This window comes from Rhamphochromis sp. 'chilingali' (genome assembly GCF_963969265.1).
Source record: "Rhamphochromis sp. 'chilingali' genome assembly, chromosome: 4".
NCBI classification, from domain to species: Eukaryota; Metazoa; Chordata; class Actinopteri; order Cichliformes; family Cichlidae; genus Rhamphochromis; species Rhamphochromis sp. 'chilingali'.
Window position 1 is genome coordinate 33268477 of NC_137948.1, and position 23751 is coordinate 33292227.

At 42.4% G+C, this 23751-nt stretch overlaps 2 protein-coding genes across 2 annotated transcripts; both read left to right on the forward strand.

The window, feature by feature from the left end:
• Positions 1-4684: 4684 nt before the first annotated feature.
• On the forward strand, positions 4685-12605 carry LOC308395512 (uncharacterized protein). The gene is made up of 9 exons (XM_080880395.1): positions 4685-4928; positions 5012-5245; positions 5351-5455; positions 5562-5777; positions 6486-6830; positions 11022-11367; positions 11461-11500; positions 11637-11806; positions 11883-12605. The coding sequence occupies exons 1-9, from the start codon at positions 4763-4765 to the stop codon at positions 11908-11910; spliced, it is 1650 nt and encodes a 549-aa protein (XP_080736521.1). The 5' UTR covers positions 4685-4762; the 3' UTR covers positions 11911-12605.
• A 5113-nt stretch (positions 12606-17718) lies between these two features.
• On the forward strand, positions 17719-21555 carry LOC308395018 (uncharacterized protein; the record flags this gene model as incomplete). The annotated part of the gene is made up of 6 exons (XM_080879673.1): positions 17719-17773; positions 18406-18639; positions 18745-18849; positions 18956-19174; positions 19719-20057; positions 20317-21555. 6 exons carry the CDS (start codon positions 17719-17721, stop codon positions 20670-20672), a joined length of 1308 nt encoding a protein of 435 aa, XP_080735799.1. The 3' UTR covers positions 20673-21555.
• Positions 21556-23751: the final 2196 nt, after the last annotated feature.

The following is a 23751-nucleotide window of genomic DNA, read 5'->3' on the forward strand; positions in this document are numbered from 1 at the left end:
ACTCCAGACATCCAGAGGCCCCCAGAACACAAGAGACCAAGGAAGACCAACAGAGGGGCAGCCGCGCCACTGTCCCAGAAAGAGCTGAGGAGAGTCCCAGATGAGGGCTCACTCAGCAGCTGCGGAGCAGAAGCCAGGGGGGGTTGCAGTGATGTGCCCGTGAGCTCCGCCGGCAGCCAGCTGCGCCAGAGTGACTGAACCCCAGGCCGAGAGGCCGAGGGCACCCCACCCCCGAAGTGGCCCGAGCGAGCCCCAGGCTCCAGGCCCTGATAAGCAGCCACCAAGGAGTGAGCCGGTGTGTACCTGGACGCCCACCCCCGGACACAAAGAACCACCAACGCGCTGATGTCTGAGGGCGTCTGCCACTGGCAGGGGAAGTGGTGGTGGGTGATAGGCCTCCATACCTTAGAGGGCCTGAGATGTCCCCAGAGAGGTGGCGTCTGATACCCGACCTGACATATGGACACAGACAAACAGGCACACACAGATACAAACATCCATTCCCACCCTCATGCTCTCATATGCACTTACTCCACACTCAACCAACGTGGAGACAGACATATAGAGACACTGTACACATGATCACACTCCCCAAGCGTACTCTAAGAACCTGGTCTAGGTACCTTTGCCCCTGGAGGGGGGAACTGCACCCAGACCCAGGTGGTGTTACCCTTTTTCCCTGCGGTGGCGAGAAGCAGACCGTCCCGACTCCGCAGCAGCAGGGAGGCCCCACATTCCAGACCCCAGTCGGATGGCCAACTCCTCCTCCCGGCCCCCCGCTCCAGCAGGTCGCAGAGAATGGGGGTGAGAGAAGACTCCAAAACCTCCCTCCGCCCACTCATATGTAGTGTTGATGCATGTGTGTTCTAAGGTGCATTTAAAACCCAGGAGGGCATGGAGCTACCTGCCAGAGAGCAGCAGGTAAGCGCATAGTCCCTCCTGATAGCCCTCAGTGTCTGTATTTAAAATTGAGAGGTGGGCAACGACGCCAGGGGTGAGGTGTACACCCTGATGGTCTTTTGGAGTCTGTGTAGCGTGCCCACCCCCAAGATCCTATATGTATGTGTTATGAGAGTGTGAGTAATGTGAATGTCTAAGTTGTGAGATAAAATTAAGGCACAAGAAGCCAGAAGGGGACAGAGGGGGGGATGCCTCCCCTGCACCCTGGTGACACACCTTTACCCCAAGGACCTGCATGTGTGGGTGGTTGTGGTGGAACGGGAAGAGGGAGGCAGCTGGAGATGGGGAGGGAAGGAAGGGAGGGGCAAGTGACCCCTCCCTGGGGCCAGCTCCCCCGCTGAACCCAGTAGGCACCTCCATACTCCGCAACCCGCCAGGGAAAGGGGACCCAGGCCCATCCGGACCGGGGCCCAGAACAGCAGCGCCGCCCAGCCCCACAGAGCCCGGGACAGCCCACCTGACCCCACCACAGAGAAAACTGCACCCACCCCGTCATCCACTCATCTTCCAGACTACACAAGACAATAGACGCCCAGGCTGAGATCTTCCTCCACCTCTCCTATATCTCCCCCTCCTGCAGAGTGAGTTCCTGAAGAGAGGAGAGCTCCTGCAAGGTGTAACACCCCCCCACCAGTTGAAGAGCCCCCCAGGTGGCTCGATGCACTGGCAGCACCCTGCGCCAGGGCCGGGCCCCCATACACCCACCCGCCCACAACCCCAGCAACATACCAACCAGGACCCAAGCCCCCGAGGCCCAGCCAGGGCCCCAGCCCAGAGACGGAGCGCCCCCAGAACCTCACGCCCGTCCCAGACCCACCCAGGGGCAGCCAGGCTACCAGGTCAGTAACCCACGTCCGTCAGCACAGACCCTCCCCTAGCCATGCTGCACACAGCCACGAGGAAACCGTCACCTAAGAGCCAACAGAGCCCCTAATAGGCCATGACCGCTACCCCGGGTTGAGCCACCCAAGGAAGATGCTCCTGGGGAACCCCCCGACGAACGTTGGGCCTTCTTGATGACCACTGAGATGTTATCTGTCCAGGAGATGTCAGCAGAGATGAGGACACCAAGGAACCAGAAGGAGTGGACCCTCTCCACACAGTCCCCGTGGATGTAAAGGGGGGGGGAGGTATGTCAGTGCTGTGCCTCCTGAAGTCAACAATGACCTCTTTGGTTTTCTTAGTGTTCACTGGCATGTTGTTCTCTGAACACCATGCTGCCAGCTTCAGGACTTCCTCTCTGTAGTCTGCCTCCTCTGCCTTTGAGATGAGTCTGACTACTGTGGTGTCATCAGCAAACTTGATGATGAGTTTGTTGTTGTGGGTCGAACTGCAGTGGTGGGTGTAGAGAAAATACAGGAGGGGGCTCAGCACACAGCCCGGTGGGGAGCCAGTGCTCAGTGTGCGATTTGAGGAGACATTAGGGCCAAGTCTTACAGTGTGTGTGTCTGTATTTGAATCCATCTCTCACCCCAACCACACACCTCACGTCTGTTTTACTGTTCTGATACATGTCCTCCAGCAGCCTCACCCTCTCTGTCCCACTGCTGTCCTCCTCACACAGTACCAAGGTTCCTTTCTTGTCACGCTATGTCCTCTTCTTCTTTTACTAAGAGGAATTCCTTCTAAAGAAGGAAGGACATTTTTATATAATAACTTAACGCCATCTGTCATCACCTACAAAACAACAACCTACCTTGTTGTCATGACAGTGATTAGGCATACAAAAACAGCTGTACCATCAATGTTTCTGAATAAAGTTGAAGGATGAGGAGAAGGTTGAGGAGAGCCATGCTTTTAGAACATGTAAGCAGGAAAGCATACATGTTCTTTAAGGTTCACTTCTTTGTTTCATTTAAAAACTTTGATGTCTGCTAATGAAAGTTTCTGGTAAAGGGATGACTGGACACACAAAAAACATCTAAAACATCTATGGATTAAAAGGTCAGATAAAGCAAAGTCCAACTGGAAATGGTACACTATGCACAAGCAGGGCAACAAGTATGTTCTCTACAGACGAAACCAGGGTCGTGGGCGTGTCTGATGGCTTCCCCACACAGGTGATCAAGGATGTGAGAGAAAGTGATGCAAACATTTACTACTGCAACAAGTATAGAAACAACCAAGAACACTGCTGGGACAGGAGAGTTAAACTCATTGTTTCAGTATGATGCTTGCAAACAGTGATTATTTTATGATTATCACACCGATGAATGCATATCCTCTCAGAGCTGAAGGTAAAGGTGATTCCTGCCTAATCACGACCTGAAAACAGCTCCATCTTAGCAGTGATAGAAAATTGAAATTCAGAGAAACGCTAAAGATATTTGAGATAAAATGAATGAAAATTTTGGTTCCCACAAAATATGAATAAAACAGAGTAAAAGAGGGTACGAATATTACTGAACAGTACACACAGCTTTTAGAGGCTCACACTGCTACCATTCATATAATACCCCCCCCCCCCCCCCCCCCTCTCTCTCTCTCTCTCTCTCTCGTCCAAACATGGATGAAGTATAGACCCAGTGAAGACATTTGATGTGTTATAAAAAAAAATTTAATCGTTTTTCTTCTTTTTTCTATTTCTGTATACTAATATAGGCCAGTCACTGCATCTTTATCAGTAAATCTGCTTGGTCTGATTTTTTTTAATTTAGACTTTACAAAGGTGAGTATACTAGTAATATATAAAAACACACATGTATTTATTATATATAGCAATAGACTACCTTTACTGCTCATTTACTGAAGTATATTTACAGATGAATGAAATGAAATGATATTTTGAAAAATAAAAATATCACGCCTGTTAGTGGTTCTGGTAAGTTTCTTTTTCTGCACCACAATAACCATTAATGCCGCACCATTGTTGTTACTCTGCCAATAGTAACAACTTTGGGTTTTTTGATGAAAATGTAATGAAATGTGGTCATGTAGCATATTTAATTGGGATGCTTTGTAAATTTTAAAAATAACAAAGACAAGAAGTGTGACAATACACAAAAAACCCCACTATAAATTCAAAAGTAAGAGTCCAATAGCTGCTGCAAACATGCATTCTTCACTAGAGGGCTCTGTTGTGAAAAAAAAATTATCATAAAGGAGGAAGTGACTTTGGTCGTGTTAAAACGTGTTTGTCCTGCAGACACGCTGAAATCAGCTCTGTATTCATGTTTTCCTCTTAGACAGCTCATGAATTTGAACATTTATTCACATTTCTGATATTTTATAAATTTTGATATTAACAGAAGTCATAGCAAGGACTAAATTATATTCACATAATCAACTTTTTGATTAGAAGAGAAAATCTACAGCAGCCATGTTGTTGGCAGAAGCTGGATGTTTGTTTCTGGGTTTCATTCTGTGTCTGTCAGGTAGGAATAATTTGTTTCTCCTCCTCATGATGACTGTGATGATGTTTCTGGAATCTAGAAAAAGATGCAGAAAGTTACAAGTTTTTCTCAGAAGTTAAATTAAAGTGAATTTCCTAAAAAAAACTCACTTAAGAGATTTACTGTTAACATGATTTTTTCTTGTTTTGAAGTTCTGAACTGTCAAGTGTATCAAAGCACCAGATTGTGATCCTTTACAGTAACATGCTGTCATCACAGATTAGCACAGAAAAGAAAGTTAGCATAAATGTTCACCATGTTTTCTAATCACATGTTGTGTTAAAGGTGTTCAGGGAAAAGCAAACAGCATCTGTGCCTTGAAAGGTTCATCAGTGAATCTGCCCTGCTCACATCAACATCCCACTGCAAGAAATGGCTGGTACACTGGACACGATACTGTCTCCAAGATAATGTTCTCAGTAGAGGAAACACATGTAAAGTACAGCATGTCAGCAGAGAGTAATTTCACTCTAACAATCAATAATCTGACAGAGAGAGATGCAAATTTTTACTGCTGCATTAAAACTGCTGACAGATCAAAGTGCCAACAAAGTGGAATTCATCTCCAAGTTACAGGTACAGTTCTTTTTACAAATGCATCATAAATGAATGAGTTTATGAATGATCAGTGTATTCATGTTGGTCATGTGACCTCTCAGAGCTGCAGGTAAAGGTGATTCCTGCCACAGAGGGACAGACAGTAACACTGATGTGCAGCAGCAGCTGTCCTCTGACTGAAAAGCCTGCAGCCTACATCTGGTACAAGAACAGAGAGTTTCTCTATGAGGACTGGTCTCCCTGGTACCAAGAGCTGCTCAGCAGTGAGGAAGCAGTCACATACTCCTGTGCTGTCAAAGGCTACGAGCATCTCAGAGCCCCTGAAGTCTCTGTGGGTGAGTCATGATGGACACCTCCTCATCATGTTATGAGATGTTAAACACAAACACTTTACTCTTCAGACTCTAATGAATTTACGGAAAGTTGTTGGTTTTTCTCAGGTTCCATCACAGAGACCTGCTTCAGTGTGACCTATGCTAAAGGGAGAATGTGTTCTTCTCAGCAGACATCAGTGGACGAGTCCTGCTCCATCACATATCCCAGAGGTGAAGTTCTGGACAAACTGCACTTTGAAACTTCATTTTTATTTCTTAATTTATTTGACATGACAGAGATGAACTGGTGGAAAATGTGTTCATCATCTCCCAACAGAAATTCATGTCCAGAGGCCTGCTGAACACAGAGGTCACATCAGACTGACCTGTAACAGCAGCTGTTTTCTGACTGAGCCTCTGATTTCCTTTGTGTGGTATGAGACCAGAAAGCCTACAGTGCAGGAGGGAAAACAGATTCAGTTTTCCATCTCTCATCCAGACAGTTTGTCTTGTGCTGTAAAAGGTCTTGAGGATGTGCGCTCTGCTGACGTCTGTGAGTAAACTTACTGTCTCTCAACTTTCAAAGAACTAAAGCTTTTGTTTCTCAAAATATTATCACCCCTTCTTGCAATTAATACTAAGTCTATTAGTCATCACACTAGTAAATCCAAAACGGTTCATTCTGTTCATCTGGACATAGCATTTTCAGTAGGAGAAACGTTTCGTCATTCATCTAAGTGACTTCTTGAGTCTCAGCTCACTGCAGTTTTCCCCAACCTCATAAACTGTACATTTCCACAATGACTGAAACTAGGTCAGTTTCTTGATCATTAATGAGTGATAAATTATTTTGTAAATGTTGGTGATCACATCACAATTCTCAGCTGCAGATCCAAAACTCTGGACTCATCTCCCTCTTCAGATCTGCTCATCTATGATACTAACAGTATTCATCTCCTGACTTCTGCTCAGCTTTTTCAGTCTCAGCCAAGAGTAACTCAGTCTCTCATTTTCCTGAATATATTTCTTTTCCTGATTTATATATTTTTAATGTTATTATTTTATTCTTATAAATTATTTAGTTGATTTTGTATTTTTATCACTAATTATTACAGTAATTTAAAGTACTTTTTAGTTGTTGCGTTGTACTTTGTTGTCAGTTGTTAGCCGACCCACAACATCTGTTATGTTTAAATATATAATATAAATAAACTGATTTGACAAATTCAGTTAAAATATCTGTGTCTTATCGATATTTCAGGTGTTAATGATGATTCCTGCTGGAGTTTGAATTATGTCCACAGCAGAATCTGTGCTCTGGAAGGATCTTCAGTCAACATCTCCAGTAAATACTCACATCCTGACTACCAGCAGATACAGTCTAAATGTTGGTATAAAGTCAAGAGAAATGCTGAGGAGGACATCAGGAGGAACCTGACTGAGGATGCAGATCATGTGGAGTATGATGACAGCATGAAGAACCAACACATCCTCAGATTAAAGAAGCTGAAGAGAGATGACTCAGCAGAATACAGGTTCACCATCACAACAGAAAATGAAGAAGTGAAACAGTTTGATTTTCCTGGAGTTACTCTGACTGTCACAGGTAATTATGGTTTGTCAGTAAGCAAGAGTAAAAATATTATATTTTTCAAACCTACTAGCTCTTAATAGAATATGAAGAGCCATCATTCAACTGTGTCTTACATATGTAATGTAAGTCATCGCACAGATCCAACCAAATGCATGATGCAATCATCAGATTTCTCGAGCCATTCATTTCTTCTGCATATCCATTTTCAAGTTTCAAGGTCCCATCCAAGGTAGTGGCAGTGAATGTAAACAGCAGTAAAACTATAAACATCTAATCTTTACTGCCACTGTTGTGTATTTGTGAATCTTGCACTATATATGCACTAGCCATACTACAGTGATGTTTTAAGTGCAAAAAAGGAAAATATTGTACTTCTGAGTCAAAGGCGTCTGGGAAGGGATCTCGCATTTACGACACCAACTCTCTGCCATCTATAATCCAGTTTTGAGATCCCTTCCCAGACGCCTTAACGCCCACTCACGTCTGGGAAGGGATCTCAAAACTGGATTATAGATGGCAGAGAGTTGGTGTCGTAAATGCAAGATCCCTTCCCAGACACCTTAACGCCCACTCACTTCCTGGGCCATCTGACCTCAGGAATTCGCATGATAAGGTGGGGCCAGGTTTCACAATGAACACACCCGAAACTCTGGCTGATTGGGACCCACACCCAGTTTCACACCTTGGCTCAGGCGATTAGAGGATCATCAGGGGGTCCTTTTGTCTCTCTGTGGGGGGTTACTCCCACTAGGTTTATATCTGGGACTCTCCACCATTTGACCTTAGAACTGAAGAAGCTTCTCGGATGAGAGGTGAAACGTCTTCAAGCAACTTAAAGAAGTCCAGACGCTTTTCTTTGCAAGCTCCTTTGACTACGATGACCTGGATGACTGAGAACCTTCACAGACACATTGTACTTCTGACATATCTTGATTAAGGCATAATACATAATGCCTATGCTTAATTTCATCAGTTGACCAAACCCATGTCTTTGTGAGATAGAGTACTCAGAGAGAGCGCACACAGACACAGCTCCAGCATGCAGAGAGACTGAAGCCTGGATTTGAACCAGGTGTGAGGCAACAGTGCTAACCACCTTCTCACCCACTCATAAAATGTTTATGCTATGTTAATGCTGACTTAATTTTATTTCTAAACACTACCTGAGGTAGAAACTCTGCATTTCCTGTTGACAGGGGATTTCTTAAAATCACCCCGCAATTCTTCAGCTGAGACACTTGAGTTAGAAAACACAAACACTGCAGTTGTCTTTACTTGCGAGGACAAGTGACAGAGCGCTCCTACACGTAAGAGACACTCACGGACTTGCACTCTGTCACCGTCTGCTTTCTTTATTTATACAACGGGAATTAATACATTCGTTCAGTGACATGAGCATGTGCATATGTGATTGTGTGTGTGTGTGTGTGTGTGTGTGTGTGTGTGTGTGTGTGCACAAGGTCAGAACTGCTTGTTCAACTTCTTACTATCGCTGTGGATAGATTCAGATACAAATATCAGAACACGTTTCATAAAGAACAATCAGTTCTGAGCAATGAAAAGATCATCATGCAGCATTCTATCACAAATAAACTTATATCATTAAAAGCTTATACTGACTGAACAAATACAATTCTCTATTGACACCTGTATAGTGTCTTCATGTTTTTCACCCATGCATGTTCTGATGTTAGTATGATCAGTTAGGAAAGAAAAAAGAAGAAACTATTTTAGCCAGGCAAAAATGTTTCTGCTGTATTATTCTTTATTATAAAATCTGAATTAATTCAAAATAAAAACAGAATGCAGTGATTTGTAAAAATCACACAATATAAAACAGAAAACAAATCAAGCATATAAGAATATATTTTTCTTATGAATTTGATGCCAGAAATGTTTCTCAAAAATGTTGGGACAGGGCAAGAGTAAAGCAAATTGGAGGAAGTTTTGCAGCTAAGTTTCATTGGCAACAGGTCTGTAATAAGAAATAAAAAGAACATGTAGAGTTTCTTACATGTAAAAATGGGCAGAGGTTCACTAACCTGCAAAAAACTGCATGTACAAATTGTGAAAATTTTCAGAATAATGCTGCTCAGTCTGTATCAGAGCCTAGACTCTGATTGTAGAGGTGAAGAAGGTGGCTCGAATGGAGCTTGGGTGCTTGAGTGTTAGAGATGCAGGGGGGGTGGGTTATGCAAAGGCATTTGCAAAGGAGAATGACAGATATGGTAAATGGTAAATGGCCTGCATGGCCAGCGCTTTTCTAGTCCCTAAGGACCCCAAAGCGCTTCACACTACATTCAGTCATTCACCCATTCACACACACATTCACACACAGGCGATGGCAAGCTACATTGTAGCCACAGCTGCCCTGGGGCGCACTGACAGAGGCGATGTGCAATGAAATTTAATGTATGAAGCATGAATGCTGATTGGCCTGGAGAAGGTGACTGGACAAGACCAGTGATGGCACAGTTTGACAGTGTGGGAGAGTTGGAGTGATTAAGCTTAGATTTAGCTGGTAGCACCTAGAAGTGGACAGATGTAAGACCATAGAAACTTATGCATAATGTTCATTCAAATGTAACCTGAGATAAACAACAACACATGGCATATCTGTGCCACTATCCATCCATCCATCTTCATCCGCTTTATCCGGGGCCGGTTCGCGGGGGCAGCAGCCTAAGCAAAGAGGCCCAGACCTCCCTCCCTCTCCCCAGCCACCTCCTCCAGCTTATCCGGGGGAATACCAAGGCGTTCCCAGGCCAGCCGAGAGATATAATCTCTCCAGCGTGTCCTGGGTCTGCCCCGGGGCCTCCTCCCGGTGGGACATGCCTGGAACACCTCACCCAGGAGGCGCCCAGGAGGCATCCTTGTCAGATGCCCGAACCACCTCAGCTGGCTCCTTTCGATGTGGAGCAGCAGCTGCTCTACTCTGAGCCCCTCCCGGATGGCCGAACTTCTCACCCTATCTCTAAGGGAGAGGCCAGCCACCCTTCGGAGGAAGCTCATTTCTGCCGCTTGTATCCGCGATCTCGTTCTTTCGGTCACTACCCACAGCTCGTGGCCATAGGTGAGGGTAGGGACGTAGATCGACCGGTAAATTCAGAGCTTCGCTTTTACACTCAGCTCCCTCTTCACCACGACGGACCGGTGCAGCGTCTGCATTACTGCAGCTGCAGCCCCAATCCGTCTGTCGATCTCCGGCTCCCTTCTCCCATCACTCGCGAACAAGACCCCGAGATACTTGAACTCCTCCACTTGGGGCAGGAACTCATCCCCGACCCGGAGTGGGCACTCCACCCTTTTCCGGCTGAGAACCATGGCCTCAGATTTGGAGGTGCTGATCCTCATTCCCGCTGCTTCACACTCGGCTGCGAACCGTTCCAGTGCAAGCTGGAGCCCTCACCCGATGAGGCCAACAGAACCACATCATCTGCAAAAATCAGAGATGAGATTCTCTGATTCTTCTCCAAGTCCACAAAACACATGTTGACTGGTTGGGCAAACTCCCATGCACCCTCAAGTATCCTGGAGAGGATAAAGAGCTGGTCCAGTGTTCTGCGACCAGGACGAAAACTGCATTGTTCCTCCTGTATCCTGGGCCACTATTTATTCCAAAAAATACTAAGCAAAAGGCAGGCACTAACTCGCGATAGGGGAAATCCATGAAGTAGTCAGCTTTATTTCTGTACAATTATTATACATGTTACTGCTACTACCTGCTACTATACTATAATCATAAAATGTTGCTAGTTTTTAACACACTGCTTCTGCATTTTGTTTTCATTTTAGTTTAAAAAAAAAATAATACAGTGTAATGTATCATATGTTACAGGGTGGCTGTAACAGGTCACCAACTAACTGGAAGGTTGGTGGTTCAATCCTAGTCTGCTCCAGTCTGCATGCCAAGTATCCTTGGGCAAGATGCTAAACCCATGTTGCTCTCCAATGCATCCATCAGAGTATGAATATATGTGGATGTTAGTTATGAAGCACTGAAAAATGGTAGAAAAAAAGTGTGAATGGGTGAATGCACAAGTTGTGTAAAGCACTTTGAGTGCTCAAAATAGAGTAGAAAAGTGTTATATAAGAACCACTTCATTTATCATTTTGTTCTTATTCACAATTCACATTTAATGCATAAGCCACAGAGGAGATTTGCTATAAAAGAGATTTCTTTGACCAACGTTTCTCTTTCAGAGCTGAGAGTGAAGATGAGTCCTTCTGCAGTGGTGACAGAGGGTCAGAGAGTCACACTGACCTGCAGCACCAGCTGTCCTCTGACTGACAACACAAACTACATTTGGTACTTGAACAGTCGACCTCTGACCCTTAGAGAGAACCAGAACAAATATCTGATCCTAGACCCAGTCAGCAGGGAGGATGCAGGAAGCTACTCGTGTGCTGTGAAAACCAACAAAGATATCAGCTCTGCTCCAAAGACTCTCACTGTCCAAAGTATCACAGGAACATGGACACCAGCAGCTGCAGGAGTTTCTGCTGCTCTGCTGCTTTTAGTACTTCTCACTGTCTGCTGGTGGATCAGGTGAACATCAATGTTTTGTCTCTCACATCAACCAGATTCAATCTCAAGTTCACACACTAACCTGTTTCTATATTCATCTGTTTCACTGACCAGAAAACAGAGGTCAGGAAATGAAACAATGGAGAACTTCACGGTAAAGAAAATACATTTAATAATCTTGCTTCTGTATAGGGACAGTCTTTTCCACATTTAATCCTACCACTCCTCTTTTTCACCACTTAATTTGAAATGTTTGTTCTGTTTTGCATCACTTACACTTTGATTTCAAGTATGAAAGCTTCTCACCTCCGCTGACAGAGGAGGAACCTGACTACAGTGAAATCTGCTTGTCCAAGAATAAAACAGAGACTCTCTACTCCACTATTCAGCCATTTCAACCACAAAAGCAGGACCATCACCCCTATGATGTTGTGGACTTGAGAAACAAGACTGCTCCTGAGTGAGTATGTTCTGTGGATATAAATCACACTTTAATTGAATTATTTTAATTAATGCACTAGTTTTCTTACTTTCAGGCTCAATGAACAGGCTCTGGACACCTAGAAACTTTACAACACATCAACCTAAAGAAGATAAAATATAACAACACATCTGGCTGTACAGGACTTGAGTGAATTTGTTGAGATGTTGGCCTTTTTTTTGATGAGTATTTACGTGTTGTGGGTGCTCTTGACAGCATTAATGGATACACTTATAGGAATTGAAACTAAGTGACTAGGGAGGCTGAGCAGCTCTTGATCTTGAGACGCTCGCTCTCAGGCTCTGCCTCACACCAAATAAGAGGAAGCCTCAAAACCTGTGCTTTTTGTATAGTGTGTAATTAAAAGCACTAGTCTTTCACACATTACAAAATCTCAGTTAAGTCTTGGAATTTTCCACTGAATATATAATGAACTGTTTCCCAAAAATGTGCCATTTTAGGAGTTATTACTTTTTAGTATCAAACTGGGAGTCTTATTTAACCTTTTTAACTATCATCTACTGTTTTAATCAAAACTGTTGACTAGCAGGTTTGCAAGTCAGAGATGTTTTGCCAGGTTATGGTTATGTTATGCAAGCAAGTTACTCTTGTAGACTTTTAGGCATTGCAGAGACACTACAGAAGAAAGAGACTGGTTACTCCAAGACTGCAGAGTTGACAACAGGATAAGAGGTCATAGAAACACAACTTCCAGGTGGGGGAAAGTCCAACTCCAGTCCTCTAGAGCTACTGTCCTGCAGCTTTTAGACGCGTCCTTGTTCTGACACACCTGAATCAAATGAATGGCTTGTTACCAGGCCTTTACCAAACTTGATGGCATGCTGAAGAGGTAATCCAATCATTTGATTCAACTGTATTGGAATAGGGATGCATCTAAAAGCTACAGGAGAGTAGCTCTCGAAGACTGGAGTTGGACACACAGGATTTAGAGATTCATAAATGACTTCCCCAGTTCCCAGATGTAATTCTGTCAAGTTTCAAGACTTGCTGGAAGCATTCTGGAGCAAGATAACGAAAATAAATTCTCAACCAACATGAAACATCTGCCGTCAGATGACATATACCCAGTTAATTGGATATTTTAATAAAATATAGTATTAGTAAGTAATTCTTTTTTCAACTTTTGCTTTTATTTAGGCTACAGTTATGAATTTTATGTTTTAATAAGCCGGGGTCCCTATGATTTCTTGTCTACTTTTATAGTTACACATAATATGTTTTATAATATCCAAAGGTTCTCATGTGTTTTCAGTATTTGCCATAATCATGTGCATTATGTTATTTTTTTGGTTTGTAATATGACTACTTTTGAAAATATAGGTAATTTGACATGCACATTATCATTACAATTAATGTCCATGGTTTTTCACTTTTGTGTCTACTTCTGTCTTTATAAAAGTTGAGTTAAATTAAACCTGTGCTCCAATGTTTTTTTGATGGCCACACTTCTTAATAAAATATAGGAGTGTAGCCTGACTGGGATTATTTAAAACAAGACCAATTTCAAATGTTATTCATACATTTTATTAACATACCATTGTATTACAGGATTAAGTCAGGTAAAACAGATGAATAAAAGAATGCTAAGTAATTCCTTGCCTACTTCTTCTGCAAAAAAACAAATCAGTCATAGGAGTGTTCCTGTAAGTGCTGGAGTGAGAATGAGGAACAAGAGAAAAAGAAAAGAGAAGGAATGCAACTCTTTTCTCGATGGTCACTTGACACTGTCTTAGACAGTATACATTTCCTCTTTACTCAGTCCACAAAAGGATAAGCTGTACAACCTTTTCACTGGTTAATGTGTTAAAAGTAAACTTGAGCAGCAGGATAAGGTGACCAGATGCTGTAAAACATCTTTAAAGAGGCTTTAACACGTCAGGTGTTTCCTGTGTTAGTTTTCCATATATACTGCTTTGCACTCAATTTCAGAGTAATAGTGAAAGGAACTTTGGTTAAACTGACTCATTCAGTTGTGATTTTCTTGTGCTTTCAGTTCTCCACTAATATTTTTCCACATACTGGAGGACCTCCCTCTTTTCATACACTACACTGCATCGCTCACCTCTTCCAGCAGCACCCCCTGAGACAGCTGGGGACTCAATCTGCACACAGTGATTACTAGATAATGGAAACAGACAGTTCTTTAAAGAGAGAAAAGTGAAAGTTTGCTGGTTCACTTCCAGCTAGAGACACAAATCCCCATCGAGCTTGCATCTGGTTTAAAAATGCCAAATCCAACATGCAGAGCTACCTGCAGTTAACCCTTTTGTCACAAGACAGCAGCAAACGTTTGTTGACATTCAGACTTTGGCTAAAAGACAATTCCAAATCATGTATCATGTACTTGTATTAGGAGTGTGACAGTTAAACTGAGCCAGCTGAAGTCTCTAGACCTGTGATGCTGTAAAAATATTTTGTGTGTTTTGAAATTCTGCATCATGCATGTGAGACTGCAGCATTTGGGTTCCCAGATGTTTGTAGAAGCTGAAAAGCTTATTTTAAAATTGAAAAATGTTCACACAAACATCTTTCCTTGACCCTGCAGCGGTGAGTTCTTCCCTCCACACCACTCAAGCTGCTGTAGTTATCTTTTGATATTCAGTTTCACCTCATCATGAAACTGAATATCACATCAGGTTTGTTTTTGATTGAGTGTCATTCTGCCTGTAAACACGATAGCTCAAAAACCTGAATTAACTTAATGAGTCATTTGTTGAAAATTGACAAAAAGCATAGAAAAGTATAACTTAAACAAACTATGAACCTTACAAGTGTAGTGGGTATTGTCAACATATATAAAACCTTTCTAAGGTTATAAAGTAACTTTATTTGTTAAAAGTTTTTTTTAAAAAATGCTCATGTTTAATTGTATATTGTATTGAGGCTCTTATTTTGTGTTCTAATTTTAATTTTGTTTCTTTTATATTTATTTGTTTTCCATCCATCCATCCATCCGCTTCTGCTTATCCTTTTCAGGGTCGCAGGGGGCGCTGGAGCCTATCCCAGCTGTCATAGGGCGAGAGGCAGGGTACACCCTGGACAGGTCGCCAGTCTATCGCAGGGCCAACACACAGGGACAGACAACCATTCGCACTCACATTCATACCTAGTGACAATTTGGATTATCCAATTAACCTATCCCCACAAGCTGCATGTCTTTGGACGGTGGGAGGAAGCCGGAGTACCCGGAGGGAACCCACGCAAACACGGGGAGAACATGCAAACTCCACACAGAAATGTTGGAATTGAACTCAGGACCTTCTTGCTGTGCGGCAACAGTGCTAACCACCGTGCCACCGTGCTGCCCTTTATTTGTTTTTATTTATTTAAATTTATTAAAATTTTATTTTTATTTCCATATCATTCACTTTGGTCAGTGGTTGCTGTTTTTAAAGTGCTTTATAAATAAAGTTGGGTTGCTTTGGCTAAAGATCTAAAATAGGATGTCACTCAGTCAAGGAATGTTCGACTGATGCCACTCTCCAGTGACATGCGGCGAGTGCTACGCTGTGGGCTCTTGCTGAATGAAGCTAGGACAGCCACTGATGTTTCTTCATTAGTGACAGTTTTCTTGCGTCCACATTTTGGAAAATCCAACACTGAACCAGTTTCACGAAACTTAGCAAGCAGTTTGCTAACTGTAGCATGGGAGATGGGTGGTCTCGTAGGGTGTCTTGCATTGAAATCTGCTGCAATGACCCGGTTACTGCGTTCACCAGATATCAACACAATTTCGATCCGCTGCTCACGTGTTAACCTGTTCGACATGTCAATGGCTGTGAACAAAGAGAAACTTAATAACTCATGAAAGAATAAAGTTACATTGAAACCAAGCACACCATTGTTTTTCTTGTGACATTACCAATAAGTTTGATGTGTCACATGACCCTCTTCCTATTGAAAAAACAAAAGTTGTATCCAAGATGGCCGACTTCCAAATGGCCACCATGGTCACCACCCATCTTGAGGAGTTTTCCCCCTCACATATACTAATGTGCCACAAACAGGGCTTTAATATCACCAACCATTCCCATGTTATTACATTGTATCCATATAAATGGCCCACCCTGTGCTATTTTAAACTTTGTTTCTCACTGCCATTGTTTGAATTGACATTAAGGCTTTATTTTTTTATTTTATTTTTTTTAAACTGTGCTTAAAATGTGACTTACTTAGGTTTACTACTTTGTTTGTATTGGCAACATTTAGGAAACCATTATGGTATATGTGGATTATAAATATAGTAAACTAGTAAAGTAAACTAGTACCACGGGCAGCAGCCAAAGCAAAGACCAAGACCTCCCTCTCACCAGCCACCTCCTCCATCTTATCCAGGGGAAAACCAAGGCTTCAGAGGCCAACAGAGAGATATAATCTCTCCAGCATGTCTTGGGTCTGCCCTGGGGCATCCTCTCAGTGGGACATGCCTGGAACTAGCAAAAGCTTGTAACCATAGGTGAGGGTAGGAACGTAGATCAACCAGTAAAAATGTGTTACCATGGCAACTGAGGCTTTGTGTGGATTACCGTCTGTTGAATTCAAGGACTAGGCAGGATGCTTTTCACCTGCCTTGAATTGAGGAGTCCTTGAATGTTGCTCTGTTGCTGTGTTAAGATCATTCTTAGGGTTTGCTAGCTATTATCACCGCTTTGTCCCAAGTTTTGCCTCCCTAGCTCATTCAGAGCTTCAGGAATGAGGTTTTGCATGACTTACATAATGGGCATAGTCACCAGGGGATAGACAGAATTGAAAACTTGATACAGAAGAGATGTTATAGTCCAGGTGTGTTTAGAGGTTGAAGATCATTGTCAGCAACACTGTGTTCAGACTAAGGCAGTTTATTCCAGACCTAAAACAACCATGGGTCACCTCATGGCTGGGAGGCCTAATCAGATTCTAGCAATTAATTTCTAATGCCTTGAACCCTCTGTTGATGGTCATATAAATGTATTGATTCTTACTGATGTGTTCTCCAAGTTTACTGAGTCCATTGCCACTAAGGATAATTCCTATTGAAATAGGTACCTCTCCAAGGCCACATTTAGCTTTTGAAAAGCTTAGTTCAAGTTCTCATCATATTATGAGATGCTAAACACTAATACTTTACTGTTCAGACTCTTCAGAAAGCTTCTCTTGTGCTGTTAAAGATGTTGAGCATCCATTGTTAAATAACTGGATAACAAGTAGATATGAAGATTAGTATTAAAGCCAGTGTGATGTGATGATTTCAACAATTTAAACAGAAATGAAGTCACTATAAAATGGCTCCTGTGAGAGTTTAGGATGTTGGACTTTGCTTATACATCATAAAAGTATTGTTAATTAAAAATAAAACACACATATATTTTGTATTTTAAATATGTAACAGCAGTACATGTATTCTGTTACTCCCCAACACTGTATAAAACCTAAATCAAGCTGTCTTAGAAAGTTTAGAAGGCCAAATAGCACTGCTTAGACCAGGCATTCACACAGCCCCAGATTCCTGTGATTATAAAGAGGAAAAACAGCCCCGCCTACCAGAGGTGGTTCCCAGACTCAGGTCTTACCTGTCACGTTAATGAGAATTACATTAACATGAATCCAATATGATTTTTAATTTCTGCTGCAGTATATCAGTTCTACACTAGAGGTCTCTTTGTAGTGAAAGAAATGATTGATAAACAAGGAAGCGACGGTATTAAAACTGAATGCAGCTTGGAGAAACACTTAAATCAGCTCTGCATTCAGTCTATCCTCTTAGATGGCTTTTGATTGATTCTGGTTTCTGATATTTTTTCAAGTTTAAAATAAACAGCGGCAGTAACTAGGCCTTTAAAATATTCATACAGCCAACTTTTTCTCATTAGAAGTTAAATTTAATAACAGCCATGTTATTGGCAGAAGCTGGATGTTTGTTTCTGGGTTTCATTCTGTGCCTCTCAGGTAAGAATAATTTGTTTCTCTTCATGATAACTGTAAGGAATATGTGTCAGGAATGTAGAAAAAAGACGCAGAGAGTTACAAGTTTATTTAAGAAATGAGAAAAGTCTCAGTTACTTGTTCTGCTGTTCTGAAATCTGAAGTATATCAAAGCACCAGATTGTGATCCTTCACAGTAACATGCTGTCATCACAGATTAGCACAGAAAAGAAAGTTAGCATAAATGTTCACCATGTTTTCTAATCACATGTTGTGTTAAAGGTGTTCAGGGAAAACCAAACAGCATCTGTGCCTTGAAAGGTTCATCAGTGAATCTGCCCTGCTCACATCAACATCCCACTGCAAGAAATAGCTGGTACACTGGATACTTGAGTATCTCCAAGATATTGTTCACTACAGATGAAACACATGTAAAGTACAGCATGTCAGCAGAGAGTAATTTCACTCTAACAATCAATAATCTGACAGAGAGTGATGGAAATTTTTACTGCTGCATTAAAACTGCTGACAGATCAAAGTGCCAACAATGTGGAATTCATCTCCATGTTACAGGTACAGTGCTTTTTACAAATGCATCACAAATGAATGAGTTTATGGATGATCAGTGTATTCATGTTGGTCATGTGACCTCTCAGAGCTGCAGGTAAAGGTGATTCCTGCCACAGAGGGACAGACAGTAACACTGATGTGCAGCAGCAGCTGTCCTCTGACTGAAAAGCCTGCAGCCTACATCTGGTACAAGAACAGAGAGTTTCTCTATGAGGACTGGTCTCCCTGGTACCAAGAGCTGCTCAGCAGTGAGGAAGCGATCACATACTCCTGTGCTGTCAAAGGCTACGAGCATCTCAGAGCCCCTGAAGTCTCTGTGGGTGAGTCATGATGGACGCCTCCTCATCATGTTATGAGATGTTAAACACAAACACTTTACTCTTCAGACTCTAATGAATTTACTGAAAGTTGTTGGTTTTTCTCAGGTTCCATCACAGAGACCTGCTTCAGTGTGACCTATGCTAAAGGGAGAATGTGTTCTTCTCAGCAGACATCAGTGGACGAGTCCTGCTCCATCACATATCCCAGAGGTGAAGTTCTGGACAAACTGCACTTTGAAATTTCATTTTTATTTGTTAATTTATTTGACATGACAGAGATGAACTGGTGGAAAATGTGTTCATCATCTCCCAACAGAAATTCATGTCCAGAGGACTCCTGCTGAACACAGAGGTCACATCAGACTGACCTGTAACAGCAGCTGTTTTCTGACTGAGCCTCTGATTTCCTTTGTGTGGTATGAAAACAGAAAGCCTACAGTGCAGGAGGGAAAACAGATTCTAGTTTCCATCTCTCAGCCAGACAGTTTGTCTTGTGCTGTAAAAGGTCTTGAGGATGTGCGCTCTGCTGACGTCTGTGAGTAAACTTATTACTTATTGTCTGTAAACTTACAAAATAGAACAGTTATGGTATGGTACAGTTGATTGTTCTGTGTTGTTGTTAGAATATCTGACCACAATAACAGAAACACTGTAAATTTTAATGCTACAATAATAATGTGGTAAACACCATTTTTAAGATCTGATAATGTTTTATTTTGTTGGAACAGTCACAGGTGTTGTTCTTTTGCATTTTTATGCTGTTTTGACTCATTATTGTATGAGGTGTGAGTCTCTGTTATAGCTATTGGCAATTGTCAGTGCTTATTTTGCAATAATTTTATATATTTTGTAATGATTTTGTAATAATTCACTGAGGGTTTTTTTTCTGAAAACAGTTTTTTTGAATCAATAATTTACTGTATATCTTATAGGTTCTGATAAAATATTTGCATAGCAATTGATTAAAAATTTATGATCAAGGGAAATCATTTACATATGTGATACAAGAGCATACATAAACAGAAATAATTATTATTTCTGTTTATGTATGTTATATTTCTGTTTCATCCATATTTCAGGTTTCAGTGATTCCTGCTGGAGTTTGAATTATGTCCACAGCAGAATCTGTGCTCTGGAAGGATCTTCAGTGAACATCTCCAGTAAATACTCACATCCTGACTACGAGCAGATACAGTCTAAATGTTGGTATAAATTTAAGGGAAATGCTGAGGAGGAAGCTGAACAGCTGACTGAGGATGCAGATCATGTGGAGTATGATGACAGCATGAAGAACCAACACATCCTCAGATTAAAGAAGTTGAAGAGAGATGACTCAGGAGAATACAGGTTCACCATCACAACAGAAGCTGAAGAAGTGATAGAGTCTGATTTTCTTGGAGTTACTCTGATTGTCACAGGTAATTATGGTTTGTCATTATATATGTAAAAACAGCTGTCAACACAATATCCTCTGCAATGCTTTCAACTGAATTGACAAGAAAAAGATGCAGGAATTTTCCTCAGGTGATGATGATGTTTTATTTAGTCAAAAAGCTACAAAGAGTTTTTAATGCTTCTTGCACTCTTCAGAAGTTAGTGAAAATCCAAAGCACCAAATCCTGTTGTCTCTTTAATGAGAAACCGTTACAGTTACTGACCAGTCTGAGTGTTTTTCAGAGCTGAGAGTGAAGATGAGTCCTTCTGCAGTGGTGACAGAGGGTCAGAGAGTCACACTGACCTGCAGCACCAGCTGTCCTCTGACTGACAACACAAACTACATTTGGTACTTGAACAGTCGACCTCTGACCCCGAGAGAGAACCAAACCAAACATCTGATCCTAGACCCAGTCAGCAGGGAGGATGCAGGAAGCTACTCGTGTGCTGTGAAAACCAACAAAGATATCAGCTCTGCCCCAAAGACTCTCACTGTCCAAAGTACTACAGGAACACGGATACGAGCAGCTGCAGGAGTTTCTGCAGCTCTGCTGGGTTTAATACTTCTCCCTATCACTGTCTTCTTGTGTATTAGGTGAACATTATTGTGTTATCTCTAAGACCAGTCATGTTTAAACTTTATTTGTTTTTGTACAACAGGACTTCCAATCCATAAACTTTACAGAATTTCAGAGACATTGCAGCAATATGAATGTATGTGTGTGTGTCAGGTTGTGTCTTAGACTCCACCTTTCTCAGAACATCTCATGCTGCCCCAGGTGTGGGGGCCTATTTCACCCTACCATGCTCCCTGCTGGTGGCTGGTGCCCCACCCGCCAGCTGCTGCTTGGTGTGGCCTGGTCCCCCTGGCTGTGTCCAGGGCCTGCTGGGGTGGGGGCCCAAGGGTCTTCTCTTTAACATGAATTTATGATCACTGTCTCGTCTCATCAGATGACCCTTGATCTCATTTATGAAAACATCTCAGCTCAGTCAGCAGGGCAGGATGATCATCACTACAGCAGACTGCACTTCAGTGAAAACCACACAGCTGACCTCTACTCCACCATCGAGCCACTGTGTGCTCAATAAAGAAACGTTTGTTAATATGGTGATTTTTTTCTCCAATGATAAACGTTTACCATCACAGCAAAGACACTGCAGCTTCTTGATCCATCAGTGGATTACGCTCACTTTATTGGAATATAAATTACAGGAGAAATAAGTTGAAATTGAAATCCAATTGAGATTGAAAAGCTCTAATCTTAAGCACTTTACTTTGTGTGCTTCTGATGCCATTAATGAAAACATCAAAGTCATTGTGTCTGCAGGTTTCTCTTCTGTTAGGTTTTTGTCTGTACCACAAAATAACCACTAACAGTGTCACATGTCTCTGCTCTCACTGTCAGCACTGTCAGGTTTTAGATGAACATATAATAATATGTAGCCATGTCACATGTTTAACTGAGCTGCTTTGAATGTAGTTTGTCTGGAGAAAGACTCAGAAAAATCAAATCTCTTTTCAGCCTTTCAGGTAGGAGTAATGAAAATGATGTTTCTGGAATGTAGAAATTATGCATAATTTTACTCATTAATTTATTTAAGTTTATAATTTGATTTGATCTGTATGACCTCTGAATTGTATTAAAGTACCAGATTTGCATCCTTAACACTAACGTGCTTTCTTCACACATGAAGTCCATCATTCTACAGTGAGAAAGATTATCGACAAGTGAAAAACATTCAAAACTGGCTTCTGACTATAACATGCTGCTGTGCAGTGCAACTAAGATGTCCTAACCTACCAACAACTGTACCAACCTGATTCAAGCTTATTTCAAATACAATGATCAAACAAAATGAAGTATATACATAATATGTGTAACGGGGTTCAGTAACCTTCCAGTGACTGAGGTGGCCATGGCCCTCACAAATTACTGTAAGTTATTACAGTAATTTGCCTTTACCCAGGGGATGCCATACCCTGCATTTACGGACTTCCTAAAATCCACAAGGAAGCTGTCCCACTCAGACCCATAGTCAGTAGCATAAACTCAGCCACTTATAACATTGCTAAACACCTTGCTACCATCCTTGCTCCTCTCGTGGGGAACACCCCACACCACATCAAGAACTCCACCGACTTCATCGACAAGGTCCAGAAACTTACCCTGGATCCAGATGAAACCATGGTGTCCTTTGATGTAGTCTCTCTCTTCACTTGCATACCCACCACGGAGGCCGTGGAGACTGTCAGAAAACGACTACAAGAAGACAGCTCCTTGGAGGACAGGACCAACTTCACACCCGATCAGATCTGCACACTGTTAGACCTCTGCCTCACCACTACATATTTCAAGTACAACGAAGGCTTTTACAGACAAAAACATGGCTGTGCCATGGGCTCCCCCGTGTCACCTATTGTAGCCAACCTTTACATGGAGGAAGTGGAAAGGAAGGCTCTTGGCTCTTTCAAAGGAAGAGTACCCAGCCACTGGTACAGATATGTGGACGACACCTGGGTCAAAATCAAGACACAAGAAGTGGAATCCTTCACTGCGCACATTAACACTGTGGATAAAAACATCAAGTTCACCAGGGAAGACACAAAGGACAACTGTTTGCCTTTCCTGGACTGCGCTGTGCACATTGAAGAGAACGGCAAACTTAACATCGAAGTTTACCGGAAGCCCACACACACAGACCAGTACCTCCTGTTTGACTCCCATCACCCTCTGGAACACAAACTTGGAGTAATCAGGACCCTACACCACCGGGCAGAACATGTTCCCTCTAAGCCTGAAGGGAAAAAGAAGGAACACACACATGTAAAGGAAGCACTCAAAACGTGCGGCTATCCTAAATGGGCGTTCTTAAAGTCAGCAAAGAGGCACAGAAAAGAAGACCAGACACCAGCGAGGGAGGATAAGAAGGACAGACGCAACAACATTGTCATCCCCTATGTAGCCGGTGTATCAGAAAAACTCAGGAGAGTTTTCTCCAAGCATGACATCCCGGTGAATTTCAGACCCAGCAACACGCTCAGACAGAAACTGGTTCACCCGAAAGACAAAACGCCAAAACACAAACTTAACAATGTGGTGTATGCTGTACAGTGCAGCGAGGAATGCTCAGACCTCTACATTGGAGAGACCAAACAGCCACTTCACAAGCGCATGGCACAACACAGAAGAGCCACCTCCACAGGACAAGACTCAGCAGTCCATCTGCATCTTAAGGATAAAGGACACTCTTTCGAGGATGCCAGTGTTCACATTTTGGACAGAGAGGACAGATGAAGTGAAATAAGCCATTTATGTCCACTGTGAGCGAACATCTTTGAACAGAGGCGGTGGTTTATGACACCAACTCTCTGCCATCTATAATCCAGTTTTGAGTTCCCTTCCCAGACACCTTAACGCCCACTCACATCCTGGGCCATCTGATCTCAGGAATTCACATGATAAGGTGGGGCCAGGTTTCACAATGAACACACCCGAAACTCTGGCTGATTGGGACCCACACCCAGTTTCACACCTTGGCTCAGGCGATTAGAGGATCATCAGGGGGTCCTTTTGTCCCTCTGTGGGGGAAAACTCCCACTAGGTTTATATCTGGGACTCTCCACCATTTGACCTTAGAACTGAAGAAGCTTCTCGGATGAGAGGTGAAACGTCTTCA

Coding starts and splice junctions, on each gene's coding strand:
- LOC308395512 (XM_080880395.1), top strand. CDS start 4,763: ATGTTCTCAGTAGAGGAAACACATGTAAAGTACAGCATGTCAGCAGAG. Junction 5,246..5,350: donor AGCCCCTGAAGTCTCTGTGG/GTGAGTCATGAT, acceptor GGTTTTTCTCAG/GTTCCATCACAGAGACCTGC. Junction 11,501..11,636: donor AAACAATGGAGAACTTCACG/GTAAAGAAAATA, acceptor TTTGATTTCAAG/TATGAAAGCTTCTCACCTCC.